Consider the following 13,154-nt stretch of genomic DNA (forward strand, 5'->3'; position numbering starts at 1 on the left):
TATTATTATTATTATTAGAACTAGAATTCTTATAAAATAATATATTATTTTTAAATATATTAATAATTCCTATAAATAATAATAATACTAGATATATTATTATTATAGGCTTTATTTAAACTTTATAATACTATTTCAGGCCTTTATTTTAGTTTAAATATTATATGTTGTAAACTGGGTAGTAATTTATACTCGGTTGTGTGATATTTACTAGTGTATGTGTTGTTATTAATTATTAGTGAATAAGTTGTCTAGTATTCTGTGAGACGGTTAGCGGGGCGCAGGTTCCGGGGGGTCCAGCTCGCTTGGGCTTAGCGAGGCCGTGTTCGGCATCGCGCGCGCCCGTTCGGGCTAGGCGCCGCTCGTTCAGGCAAGGCGCCCTCGCTTCGAGCAGGCGCTGCTTTTCGACATCGTCTATAAGATCCCCTCTCTCCCTTCTTTCCCTCGCTCGCAACTTCCTCACTTGCTACTCCCACCCGCAACTGGTCTTCCCTCTTTCCTGCCTTCCCTGCGCAGCGCTTGGTCTGCCTCGCCTTGGTCTCGGCCCTACCTCCCAACCAACAACTGTGCGCAGCGAATCCTCTTCGAGCATGATGGCCGTCCCACTTTATCCAACTGCGACCGCCCAAAGTCGAGCACTGGCTGAGCAGATTGGTAATCCTGTGTCGCGCGCAGGAGTCGACGTCTCGAACCCTCTCAGTCTATAATCTTCGAATCTTCCACCCGAATTCCTCTTCTCGCGACACCTTTCGACCTGCTGCGCGTCTTTTCGCTGCACTCTTTCTGATCCTCGATCCATCTAATTCCTCGTTACCTCTCCTACAACGGGTCTCACTCATGGATGTGTGGGGCTCGATGGCAGGGTCCCTAGCTGCGGCAGCATCGCAAGAGCAGCCGTACAGTCCTGGTCTCGGGGTCACCTCCTCATGCAAGCCCCAACCTGATCTGGTCCATTGATCCAAAGACATGCCCAATAGCAGAAAGGCCTCACTACAAGCTGAAAAGGATGCATGACCGAAATGCGAGCATAAGCCCAGCTTCAGCTTTCAGCTCTCAGCTCTCTCCTTACCGTGATAGTGGAGGCTTGCCCTTGGCATTCTCTTCATGCGATACGGCCTGGCCAATGGAAGAAATGCCCCACGACGACGTGGCCAGCTTCTGCCTGGCTGCGCCATGGCATTACGCATTAGGGAAAGGATCTCGGTGAGCTCCCTTGGCCTGGTGAGACGACGACATGCAACATTGCCTTGATCTAGGCTAATCTCTGACGAGAAGGACCAATTGCTGCCAAACGTGGCTATGGCAGATGATAATCTGCATAACGACGGCAATATCGAAGCTTGGCTAAGCACCGTGGACTGACTACGAAACGCTGGCGTTGGGAGAATGGGTCACAAACAAGTAGAATAATGTGGAAGATTGCGTGGAGGCAGATCATACGACCTTGGGAGGAGCTCGTTGCACATTAGAAAATTGGATCTGGTGACTAAAGGATGTTTCGAGGATCCGCTGCGGAGTTTCGATTCTGCAAGAGGAAGGTGGTTCAGCCCAGCTATGTTGGATTGGCCACAAGCTCTACGGGAGGAGTGTGGTGGATTGGATTTCGAGTAGGATTGGATGATCACAGGCCTATTTCTCGATCTTCGGTCAAGCCAAGGGATGCTGGGGATTGCATGATGAATGAGTCCTGGCAAGAGCCTGGAGGGGCTGAGATTCATATACAGGATCAGGTTGATTTAAGGACAGCAACGGCAGTTGCGAGCGGCAAACCGATGTGTCGACGAGACCAGCTTAATTGCAACTGGCAGATACTCAGACATCGGCACTTAAGCCACTGAATTCCCCTCGCTAGATATTCTACACATGCTCAAACTGGTTCTCTCCTCGGTTTACTTCCTTTTGAAATGGCTACTTCTGAGGGTTTGCAATTTGTTCAATTCACGTTTCCCCCATCACAACCGCAATTTTGCAAAAGCAGTCCTCCCTGGTCTTCTAAACCCAGCGGTTTAATCTCTTCACTCAACGCCAGCGACATCCAGAGAATACAAAAACAACCTACGGCTACCTTTTCCAGTTCTAAGTATCAAATTGAGGAAGAGAGAAATACGGCAGCGAGAGTTGAAGGTATGTAAACAAGCTACACCCGAGGGGCGAATTCGCTCTAGAAACTCCTGCTGACAATGACGTTGAAGCAGACACCCATCCTCTACCTCTCGAAAAGCAGTCTCGAGCAAATCTGCGCCCAAAGATCTCAACTAAGGCCTCAAACGCAGGATCTACACTTCAGCGCCTAGAACAGCCAGCTGTCCACTGGGCTGGACTGCAAGTCAATCGAACACAATCAGGGTTGGGTGAACCTCAAGATGGTAGTCGAAGTGGGTACACCGATTGTCCTTCATACTCAGAAGCGGGCTGCTAATTATATGGAGATCAATCAGTGATTCTCGATAATAGCCACAACCCAGTTGAAGGAAGTGCTGGGAATGAAGCCAGTAACGCTTCCAGTGATTGCGATACTGGGCATATTGAACGGGTCGCAAGTCTGCACGACACTTCCACACCCTCAGAACTCGCCTCTGAGCCGCACGGCGTGCCCTCTATTCCCGCACAAGCCCAACCCAACACTCTCCCCCAATCATTTAAGCCACTGGAAGACCAGATCAACCAGCAAGATGTCAACATCACTCAGCGCACGTCAGTGGATTCTGCGCTTCCCTCCATTGCCAAGGCTTCTGACAGCGGCGATGATGGATGGAACGATGCGAACACTGCTGAACTAGAGAAGGAACTGGAGTTGGCTTTGGCAGAGCAACAAGCAGAGTCATTATCGGCCGGCACGTCTACCATCCCAAGTCCTCACTCGCTCGAGGCACTACAAGACGAGATCCAGAGTCGAGAACGCGAAACCATCGATAGTATATTGGATAAGCTGCGAGATGTTACTCGACGTGGTGGTCCGGCTCACGACCTTGAGTGTCGGGAGCCGCAGGAGACTCAAGTGGTGGAAGGAGGGGCCGTAGCGATGCAGCAGCAGGAAGAGCTTGCGCAGCCGCCTGTGGGTGATGTGCAGGACTTGGTCGAGGTCGAGAACGCAAACGACCATGAAGACAAGGAGGCCACCGAAGCTCTGCCAGCTGCGCAACCCAAGATCGACGAGCAGCGTTATCGTCTGCGTGGGGTAAGAACTCGGCAGCTTGCTGGACATCACACGAAAACAACCCAGTATCGAGTTGTGTGGGGGGAACACTCTCATAGATCGGATTCTTGGTTCAATGAAGACGAAGTACGAATGTCAATGGCTTGCGAACCATACTCTCACGATTCGGCTCTACAGATAAACATCTGCCGAGTTCGCAAGATGCACTCTAGCCTACACAAAGGCAGAAATGTTTTCGAGTACATAGTTGATGCACTTGGTGTTAATAACCCCTGGATCGCTGAAGATCAATTAAGAATCTCACTCAGCCCTGTATTAGTTGCTAAGCTCAAAGGTAATCAAATACTCCCGAATTTTTTTTGGGGTATTTTTTTAAGTTTTTAAGTTTTTGAGTTTTTGAGTTTTTGAGTTTTTGAGTTTTTGAGTTTTTGAGTTTTTGAGTTTTTGAAATCTTGAGGAACAAGTTACTAACGGAACATATCTCGAATAGCATCTTCTCTTTATCCCTTGAGCCAAGCACAGCGTGAGGTCCTCGTCAAACATTCAACAACTCCAATTAGTGACGAGTGGCACAATACATCACAAGCCTCTCGAAGCTCCTCTGCCCAAACCGACTCGGCACTAGGGCGAGGGGTCGAGCCTACGACGCGGAAGCGAGGACGCCGAGACATATGTACAGAGATTAGCAGCGACACCTACTATTCCGCGAACACCGATAATAGCCACAATGCCTACGATACTGACAATGAGGACCCACGACCTACAAAGCGTCGAAAGCCACGCTCAGCACCTATCGTAACTTCGCCTATCCACCTCCGACAGTCTCCTCAGCCACTAACCACGGGAGTTGGAATTGACGAGACGCATTCTCAAGATGATGACGGATGTTTGTCGACCTCCATTGAAGAGCAGCAGCACTATGTTTCACAAATTTCTCGGGGTTCGTCTGCTGCAGCAGAGGCAGTACCGGCTGCTGCATACCAAGAGTGGCCGTTACATGGCTTCCTCAAGCGTACTATGATTGGGAATGTCACGAGTTTCAATCTTGAGTTTCATCTGGTCAATGTCGAAGAAGTCTTGGACCTTTCGAGCCCATTTCAAGCGTTGGGACGTAACTTGGGTATCGGATTGTCAGCACCGTCCAAAAGCGTTCCTCACACTCTTATCGCATCTTCCAAGCAGTACAATATCACGTCGGGGCTGTCCAAAAAACGCGCACAGTCACAAGAAGCTCTAGTCTCTGACTGGGCTATCTCAACACGGCGGGGAAATGAATTAAACAAGAGCCAAGAAAGTTTATTGGCTAAAATGATTCAAGAGAACAAAACTTGGTCAGAGATAAGACAACATTTCCCGGATCACCCATTGCAGTTGCTAAAAGATAATTTCTTTAAGAACCAAGGGGGAAAGCCTCGGAAACGGGGTCGAAAGCCTGGTGTGAAGGTTGGTGGCGCGTGAGCCCAAGCTCCTCGGGGTTATTAATGCATAGATTGGATCAAGAGGATATGCTGCGAGAGCCTATCTGGAATTCAATTGCATTTCTTTGGTCGAAGATACTCAAGATAAGGGAGGATGGTTGCTCAGGGAAAGAGATCTATGTTGTCCTTCCCACTAGACTCAAGGGATAATCTATGTACGCTACTCTATGAAGCTTAAGAAGTAGCTGTGGCTAGAGTGGTGCGCCAATCCTTGGGCTCAAGAATACAGAATTCGCACTTGTGCTCCATTACACGCTTACATACAGCTTGACATACTCCATTACACCCTTTGGATACTCTGTTACAATATCCTCTTCCGTCCACCCGTTTCTTTGAAAGAAGCCTTTCCATTTATGGACGTCTTCGTCGGTTGCGATAGGAAGTAGAGGACCAATAGTCAGGGACTTTGATTCTCGTTGCACTCCAACGTATGCTAAACCTGTCAGTAAATTCCTCTTAGTACAACGTATAACGTACGACGAGCACTCATAAGCTTCCAACCTAATTCCTTCTCCGCTTCATCTATCGTTTTGCTAAGTTTAGCTTTTAGATCGATTGGTGACATTGCGGATGATATCGATGAGAATAATCAGTTTTAAGTCTCTAGCTTGAAATTTAAAGAGAAAGGCCAAGGATTCAGCGTCTTTTTTGGTGTTTGGTATATGACTTTGCGAGGGAAATCCGTGAACTTAAGTCAGTAAGGACCTTCTTATACTCGACCGCACACCGCGAAGCTTGCTATTTAGTATTTTTTCTCTCTCAATAATGGCATATCATGTAGCGGCCGTTTAAATACGTGCATAGCCACAAGAGGCTCTAGTCTCTAATTGGGCTATCTTAACCCGGAGGCAAGGAAATGAATTGATTAAGAGCCAAGAAAGTTTATTGGCTAAAATGATTCAACACAATGAGACTATTCAATTCTTTCCATCTAAAAATTTCTTCCATTTTTCCTCTTCTTCGACAAAGCGGGTTTGATTCTGCTGGTAAAGAGTATCCAAAATTTTCGAATACTCGTCAGCTGGCTTGACATCTCCCTCGTCTGGCTTGATACCTCCGTCTAGCTCAGCATCTGGTGGAATCCCCTCAAGCCAAGCTTAATACAGCTTAATCGCCACTTAGATGACGAATCGATTCACTTTTTTCGCCAGACCATGAGCTTCCTTCTAGAGGTAGTGCCTTGGCAGTTTATTTTAGGAGTGAAAGCTGAAGTGTGCATACATGGCCCTTGACGAAAGGCTGGCAGTTTAAAACCTGGTGGCAGGTGTCAGTTAGTCTCAAGTAGATCATAACCTCGTAATCCCCGCTGCTCTTGGAATGATTGGGGTCAGAGGCCGTGAATAAGTCATATGCAACATCGGCACGGATGTTGGTGTTGCTATAACTCCATGATGCTGAAGTTTGGATATTATTGATTTGGCTAACCAATTTGCCATTCGATATCTGAAGACCAGCATTGGCGAAACTTTTGACATCGTTTTGGCCACCAGACCAGGTCCAAGTGGTTTTCCAGCCTATTCCACTACCGGAAACAGAGTTGACGTATGTGCATTGAGAGCCTGATCCCGATCCTTGTCCCCAGAGGTTGTTATTGATCTCGTAGCCGTTTGAAGCGTAATAACCGTATTGCTGGCAGAGTGTTTGGAGTTGCGCGGTTGCTCCAGTCGCTACGAGGAGGAATGATGTGATCTTCATATTTCGAGAGTGAAGGTACTAGGTCAGAGCTGTGAGAATGTTGTAAGAATTGAATTGTTTTCCAAAAGGCCGACATATTTATATTAGAATTCCACACAACGGAACAAGGACACCATCTTGAGCTGATCCAGACCATAGCGGAATATTCGGACCTTCGTAGAAATTGGAAGTTTCACTTTGATTGAAGATAACTCTGAGAACAAAGTCGTCTGATTCAAGGAAACCCTCAGGCTAATTGAAGATATGTCTTCAATGTGAAGAGTATCCCTCATATTTTTCAGCTCCAAAACTTGGCGACTGGATGGTCCGTGCGCCCATAGCATGGAAAAATATGTTCAAGAAATTCCACGAATATGCGAGATTATCAATCGGCCCTATGTTCTCGTAGTTTAGTGAGATGACTAAGATTTCCTCGAGTGTGCGGGGTATTCGCATTATAACCATGGAACGGGATACTATAGGCAAGAAATTCTAAGATTAGTTGCGAGGTAAAATCGAAAATAAATCCGTAAGGTGGAAAATATGAGAAGTCCCAGGACTACTTCGTGAAAGACTGGATCGTGATTATGTTTGGCTATACGGCCCTATTTCCATATATCCGCCCCTATGCACTCGCAGGCTTGCACTGTTTGGATTGTAATTGCATGCCAACCAAGACAAAGAATTTCAGCAGCCAACGTCGAAGGATTGAGTCGTGACGTGGACCTGGAGTCGGCCATGGAAGACGGAGCATAGAGACGGGCATTAGGATCTGCAAGAAACGTTTGTTTCACGGAGAGGGAGTGGCATGATGAGTTCAAGAGGACTTTCTGAAGGCTTTTCATGTTTGGGAGTCGCAAAATTATGGAGGATTGGATGCGCTGAACGAGGAGGTTGCCAATTCCGAGTATGCATTCAGGGGCTCAAAGCGGCAAGGGATTCATTCACTGATCGCAAGCCTTGTTTGCATCCCACCAAGGCGTAGCAATCATAATACCTAAAAGACTGCAGCCTATCAGGTCCCAAGGAGAACCTTCAGTTGAAGAAAAATCGATGTTCTCCGAGTCGCAGAGAAGAGATGAGACGGGAAAGGCTCGTCGCAGAGCAGAATGTAAGGCTAGATGTGCATGCTAGATGGAAAGAGATTGCATCGGCTGACATTCCAACACTATTTGGGCTGTGGAAGGAGTGGATGAGTGTAAGATCTACTGCACTGAGTAGAGATGAAGAGCCTGACCCGGGATTCAACATCAGCTCACCGTCGACACTAGCAGACAAGATACTCGAGCCTTCCTGTGGTCTGCCTGACACCCTTCGCCTGATATAGACTAATTGAAGTCTATGATGCGGCGTCTATTCCACTCGCAGACTGGACTAGCCCAGCGAAGATGGCACAGCACCGGCGAAGACTCATGGTCAGATGCCGACCCAGGCGTGTCTGCTGAATGGAAGCAGGATTGATCCATGAAGATGTGGAGATTCTGGATGATCAATCCTCAATGATGTTTGGCTTTGAGCAGCAACCGAAGAGGTCGCAGACGCTTCAATGTCACCCGAAAGGATGATTTCAACAGCGATCTCCCTCGGGACAGCCAGAGGAATTGGAAAACGATGTATGATGAAGGAAAGAACCGGGCGGACAAGATGTGCCGTTGCCTTGTTGCCTTCAAGTCAGCTTGTAAACGTACAAGTAATAATCAACTGCCTTTCTCCCAATTGACATGCTTGTTATGTGAACTAGTTGAATGTAATATTTGTCCACGACGTTCGTGCTGCAGCACAGAGCCCAACAGTACGTAGCTTCTTGTGGTCAGCAGGAAGATACCAGTCGTCGCAGATTTTCCAAGGACTCGATGTTATTCAGGTATGGGCTTGAGGTATGAGGACAAACGTTCGAGTGGTCGAGCAGAAGGTTCAAGGAATATACGAAACCGGCAACAAAAATGGTCAGCTTACTTCAAAGTAGATGGCATCGCTGGGATACTTACCAGCAGATTCAGTAGCGCAAGACAGGAGTTTAGGTCAGATGTACTCCCTGTGATCGAGGTTTCTTGTGTGGTTGCTAACATATAGCATTGAAATGCGCATGATGATGATTTGCGGCTCTGCGGGCTGACTAAGCATCACACTCCTGAGCGGGTTCCAATACGTTAACACTACAGTGTCAATGCAGAGCTGACTAAGCGCGATTTTCCACCCCCCACCACCGAAATGCAACGCGTGCCGCGTCTGCATCAACCTGCACTGTAATTTTGCCTGCAATTAATATACGCCTGGCACAGCTGCATTGCAAAAATGGATTCTATAGTATATATCGCTCAGTGTCTCTCGCATACTCCTCCTCAATTCTAGCCTATATTTCCCTATACCTATTCTCAGTATGCCTTTGACTATTAGTATCAAACTCTACTTATAAGCTATTATACTTCTCCTCTCTTCTTTCCTTATTATTTAGCTATACTATAATCTCCTCAGGGATCTAATTAGCCTTATTTGCTATAATATTGCTCTTGAGGTCACGTTATTTCTTAGGCATATAAAATACTTACTTTTTCAAGACTTTTAGCTATAATATTTTCCATTTCTGGGCCTTACAGTATTCTGCTGGTTATATAGTAGAATGCCGGGCTAGCTAGGCTGTCTTTTCAGTTAGGTAAGTCTGTATTAGGACCTCTAGCCTGTCCGGTAAGAGCTATTTAGGTATAGTAGATATAGCAGATACTATAGGTATTATAGGTTCTATAAGTACAGCCTATATAGTAGATACTATAAGTACTATAGGTACTAGTAATTGAATTACTATAATATTCAAATTAAAGAGAATTTGGCTTTATATAATAATTAATACCTATAGCTTTAATAGGTAGTAATAGCTATTTATTATATAACTTTACTTATAATATACTAAATATATAAATAATTACTTTATTTATTCTTCTTCTCTTAAGAGAATATAGCTTATATAGGCTATTTATAAGTTTTCTATATATTATTTATAAGCTTATAATAGATCTAAAAATAGTTATATAATATTTTTATAATTCTAGTACTAGTATTTATAAAAGTTTACTAGAGTAAATCTATTAGTATTCTTCTTTATATTATATATATATATATATAAAGTAATTCTATTACTTATATAAAGCTGCCTATATAGAGCTATAATAATAAAGAAATAAACTCAAGATATTATTATATAAATTATAATATATATTATATAATAACTCTAAAATAGCTCTAATATAACTTTTTATTTATATTAAAAGATATTTAGTCTTATTATAGACTTATATAAGTTAATATAGCTGTAATTTAATTAATTATAGTTATTTTAATAAATAGCTATAATAAGTAAAAGTCTTTTTTAATCTTTTTATTTTCTAAATAATATTTAATATAAGTATAAATACTTTTAGTATATAATATAACTTATATATTAAAGTATAAGTATAAATACTTTTAGTATATAATATAACTTATATATTAAAGTATAAGTATTAACTTATCTAGGCTTCAACTAGATACTTTCTTTAGCTTTTCTTTAATTACTTATTTTATAAATATATTATATATTACTAAGTCTTTTAATTAGTATATTTTATTTAAAAATCAAGCTAGTTCTTATTAAATTACTTAATTATATAAGCTTAAATAACTATATATTAAATAGCTTCAAATACTAGCTAATTCTTATATTTAATTATATTTTTATAATTAGTAAAGATATACTAGTTTATATATTAAATATAAAGTAATATAGAAATATATAGAAATACTTTTTCTAATATATTCTTTTAAGCTTTATTACTATTTATAATTATAATTCTAGAATTAATTTCAAGTTTTTAAAAATACTAGAATATTTATATAAAGTCTTATTATATTTTATTAGAAAGAAAATAAAATCTAATTAAGAATATTATTTCTAAACTTATAATACTTATAAAATTAATTAATATAAAGATTAATATAAAATAATAAAAGCTTATTAATTATATAAAGAAATAATATATTAAATTTATTAGTTTTATATATTATTATAATAAGAATTACTATATTAGAACTAGTATAATTACTTTATTTAGTTAAGATCTATATACTTATTTCCTAAAGCTTTATATTTTATTTAAGCTCTTTTCTAATTAGTTTAATTAATTCTTTTATTATTTAATATAACTTTCTATTCTATAATCTTTATATATATTAGTTATAAGCCCGGCCTTATACTAATAAGCTTTTTAATTAATATATTATAAAGAATATTCAAGAGCTTATTTAATTTATTTCTTTAAAAATTATATTTTAATTTATATTTCTATTATTAACTAATTAATAGAAATTATTTCTATAGTTTCTATAGTTTTTAAAGCTTAATTATAATTATATTAGAAGCTATAATAAAGATTATTATTTTAAAGAACTATAGTTTCTAGATAGATTAGTTTAATACTTTCTATAAAATAACTAGTAATAAAAGTATTTGAAATAAGATTAATTCATTTAATAATAAAGTAATTAAAACAAATATAATAGCTTCTTTTAGGCTTCTTCTTATAATTAATAAGCTTATACTAAAAGAAATAGAGAATTACTATATTAGATATTAAGTTAATACAAAAAATTAAGATAAAAACATTTAATCTATAATTAAAAAAGAATTAAAACTAGTATTTCTATAGCTTATAATATTCGGGAATATTAGAGATTATTATTTAGTACTTTTATAGAACTATAAAATCAAGAAACTAGACTAGATAAATAAACTAGTATATTATTAAGTAATTAGATAATAGCTCTATTAAATAGTTAATATAGAAATCTTTATAAACTTTATTTTAAAACTTAAAAAAAGTAAATAAAGCTCTATTTATAAAGTTCTTAAGATATTATTAATAAAATACAGTTCTATAAATATAATACAAATTATTACTATTTGGAAAATATATAGCTCGGTTCTATTATAAGTAAATAAAGGAAAAGTGAGCTTAAAGTACTAGTTTACTAATTAAAAAAAAGTATTTAATAGAACTAGAGTTCTTAAAATCCCTGAAATTAAAGGTATTCTAGTAATAATTAAGTTTTTAATAGCCTTCTAGTAGAAACTTATACTAACCTAAATAATAGAATAGTTTAGTAATTTATATAATAAAGACAAACTAGAGCTTCTAATTCTTATATTCGAATAGTATAGCCAGATATTTAATCGAATTATTTTAGAAAACCAGAATATTAAGTATTTAGAAGCTTTTATAATCTTTATTATATTCGAGAATTAAACTAGTAAAAAATCAGATAATAAGCCTAATTTAAATAAAAATAAGTATTATAAATACTTTTATAAGAATTCTAAAATCTATAAGTATAAATAGAATTTATTTAGCTATATTACTATAGAAATTATAATTACCGGATTAAATAAAACTTAAATAAAATTCAAGCTTAATAAGAAATAGATTAGAAAAATCCGGAAAAGAATCTTAACTAAATATTAGAAGAATCTGAAACTTTAGCTAGAAGAGAAATATAATATAAAAATTACTAGTAGACAAGCTATAAAAAGCTAATATCTAATACTAGTTTTAAAAAGAAGCTTAAAGTATCTGAAATTCAATTTTCTAGAAACTTTAATACTACTCTAATAGATTCTATATTTATAATTCAGAATCTAGATTAGAAGATCTATATAATACTTGATTTCTTAAAATATCTATTCTTTTAGAATATCTTATTAGATAACTATAGTATTATATATCTAGTTAATAGTAAGAATCTAATTAATTTTAATACTTTTATTAAAATAAAAATTAATAATTATATAAAAGCAGAAATAACTAGTTTCCCGATTATTAAATATAGTATTTATATAATTAAAAATATAGTTAATAGACCTATAAAACTATATATTAAAGATCTAATTCTTTATAATATTATAATTATTAAAAGATTTTATATAAATATTATTTCTAAAGCTTATTTAATAGAAAAGAAAGCTTAATATTATAGATATAATTTTATAATTAGACTAGAAGATTATAAAGAAAATATAGTATTAATATAATTAAAGTATAGATTTAATTTAGTTTTTCTTAAATATAAGCTACTTTCTATTTATTTTAATATTCTATTTAAAATTCTTACTAGTACTAGTAATATATTTATATTTCTAATATTTGAATATTTAATTAAAGTTTAATATAAGAGATCTAAAAAATATCTCAAATTAAGAAATAATTTAAAAGAAAAATAATATATAAAAATAGAATATTTAGTTTATAAAGCTCTATAAAAGCTTATTAATTATATATATAATATAAAAATTAATAAATTAATAAGAATTATATACTAATTTTATATAGGCTAACTAAAAGAAAGTCGGTTTAACTATTTTAAAGAATCTTATAAAACTTATTTAATTATTTAAATAGCTATAATAGTTCGAGCTAATTTCTAATAATTAAAAATAAATTTAGTAGAAAGCTTTTTAGATATTTTTTTATAAATAAAAGAGGTTTAATAATATTTAATATAATTAAAGATTTTAAATAATAGATATATAAATAATATAATCTTTTAATTACTTATATTAAATATAATTAAAAACAAGTAGTTATTTTAATTTAAGAAATATTAGTCTATTAGATCTAAATAAAAGAAAAAGATATTAAAATTAAGCTTTTTTTAATATATATATATAAGCTAAATAGTAATATTAAATAAATAGAATAAAAAATTATAAATAAAGCTATTATAATATATTTAATAGCTAATTTACCTAAAAAGCTATAGCTAAAAAGCTTTATAGCTATAATTTACCTATATAATCGAAGTTTCTTATATATAAACTA

At 37.0% G+C, this 13,154-nt stretch overlaps 2 protein-coding genes across 2 annotated transcripts; one reads left to right on the forward strand and one right to left on the reverse strand.

The window, feature by feature from the left end:
- Positions 1–1,811: 1,811 nt before the first annotated feature.
- Positions 1,812–4,712, forward strand: K444DRAFT_331372 (uncharacterized protein). The gene is made up of 4 exons (XM_024871964.1): positions 1,812–2,124; positions 2,193–2,375; positions 2,430–3,491; positions 3,648–4,712. Exons 1-4 carry the CDS (start codon positions 1,905–1,907, stop codon positions 4,613–4,615), a joined length of 2,433 nt encoding a protein of 810 aa, XP_024740189.1. The 5' UTR covers positions 1,812–1,904; the 3' UTR covers positions 4,616–4,712.
- An 840-nt stretch (positions 4,713–5,552) lies between these two features.
- K444DRAFT_661311 (glycoside hydrolase family 12 protein) lies at positions 5,553–6,330 on the reverse strand (the record flags this gene model as incomplete). Its single annotated transcript, XM_024886569.1, has 2 exons — positions 5,553–5,720; positions 5,857–6,330. The coding sequence occupies 2 exons, from the start codon at positions 6,328–6,330 to the stop codon at positions 5,553–5,555; spliced, it is 642 nt and encodes a 213-aa protein (XP_024740190.1).
- Between the last annotated feature and the right edge of the window lie 6,824 nt (positions 6,331–13,154).

Source organism: Hyaloscypha bicolor (assembly GCF_002865645.1).
Source record: "Hyaloscypha bicolor E unplaced genomic scaffold K444scaffold_52, whole genome shotgun sequence".
Taxonomy (NCBI): domain Eukaryota; kingdom Fungi; phylum Ascomycota; class Leotiomycetes; order Helotiales; family Hyaloscyphaceae; genus Hyaloscypha; species Hyaloscypha bicolor.

Excerpts from the sequence above, each read along its gene's own strand:
- K444DRAFT_331372 (XM_024871964.1), top strand. The coding sequence starts at position 1,905 with ATGGCTACTTCTGAGGGTTTGCAATTTGTTCAATTCACGTTTCCCCCA. Across the intron at positions 2,125-2,192 it reads TACGGCAGCGAGAGTTGAAG|CAGACACCCATCCTCTACCT; the intron begins GTATGTAAACAA and ends ATGACGTTGAAG. Across the intron at positions 2,376-2,429 it reads ACCTCAAGATGGTAGTCGAA|ATCAATCAGTGATTCTCGAT; the intron begins GTGGGTACACCG and ends AATTATATGGAG.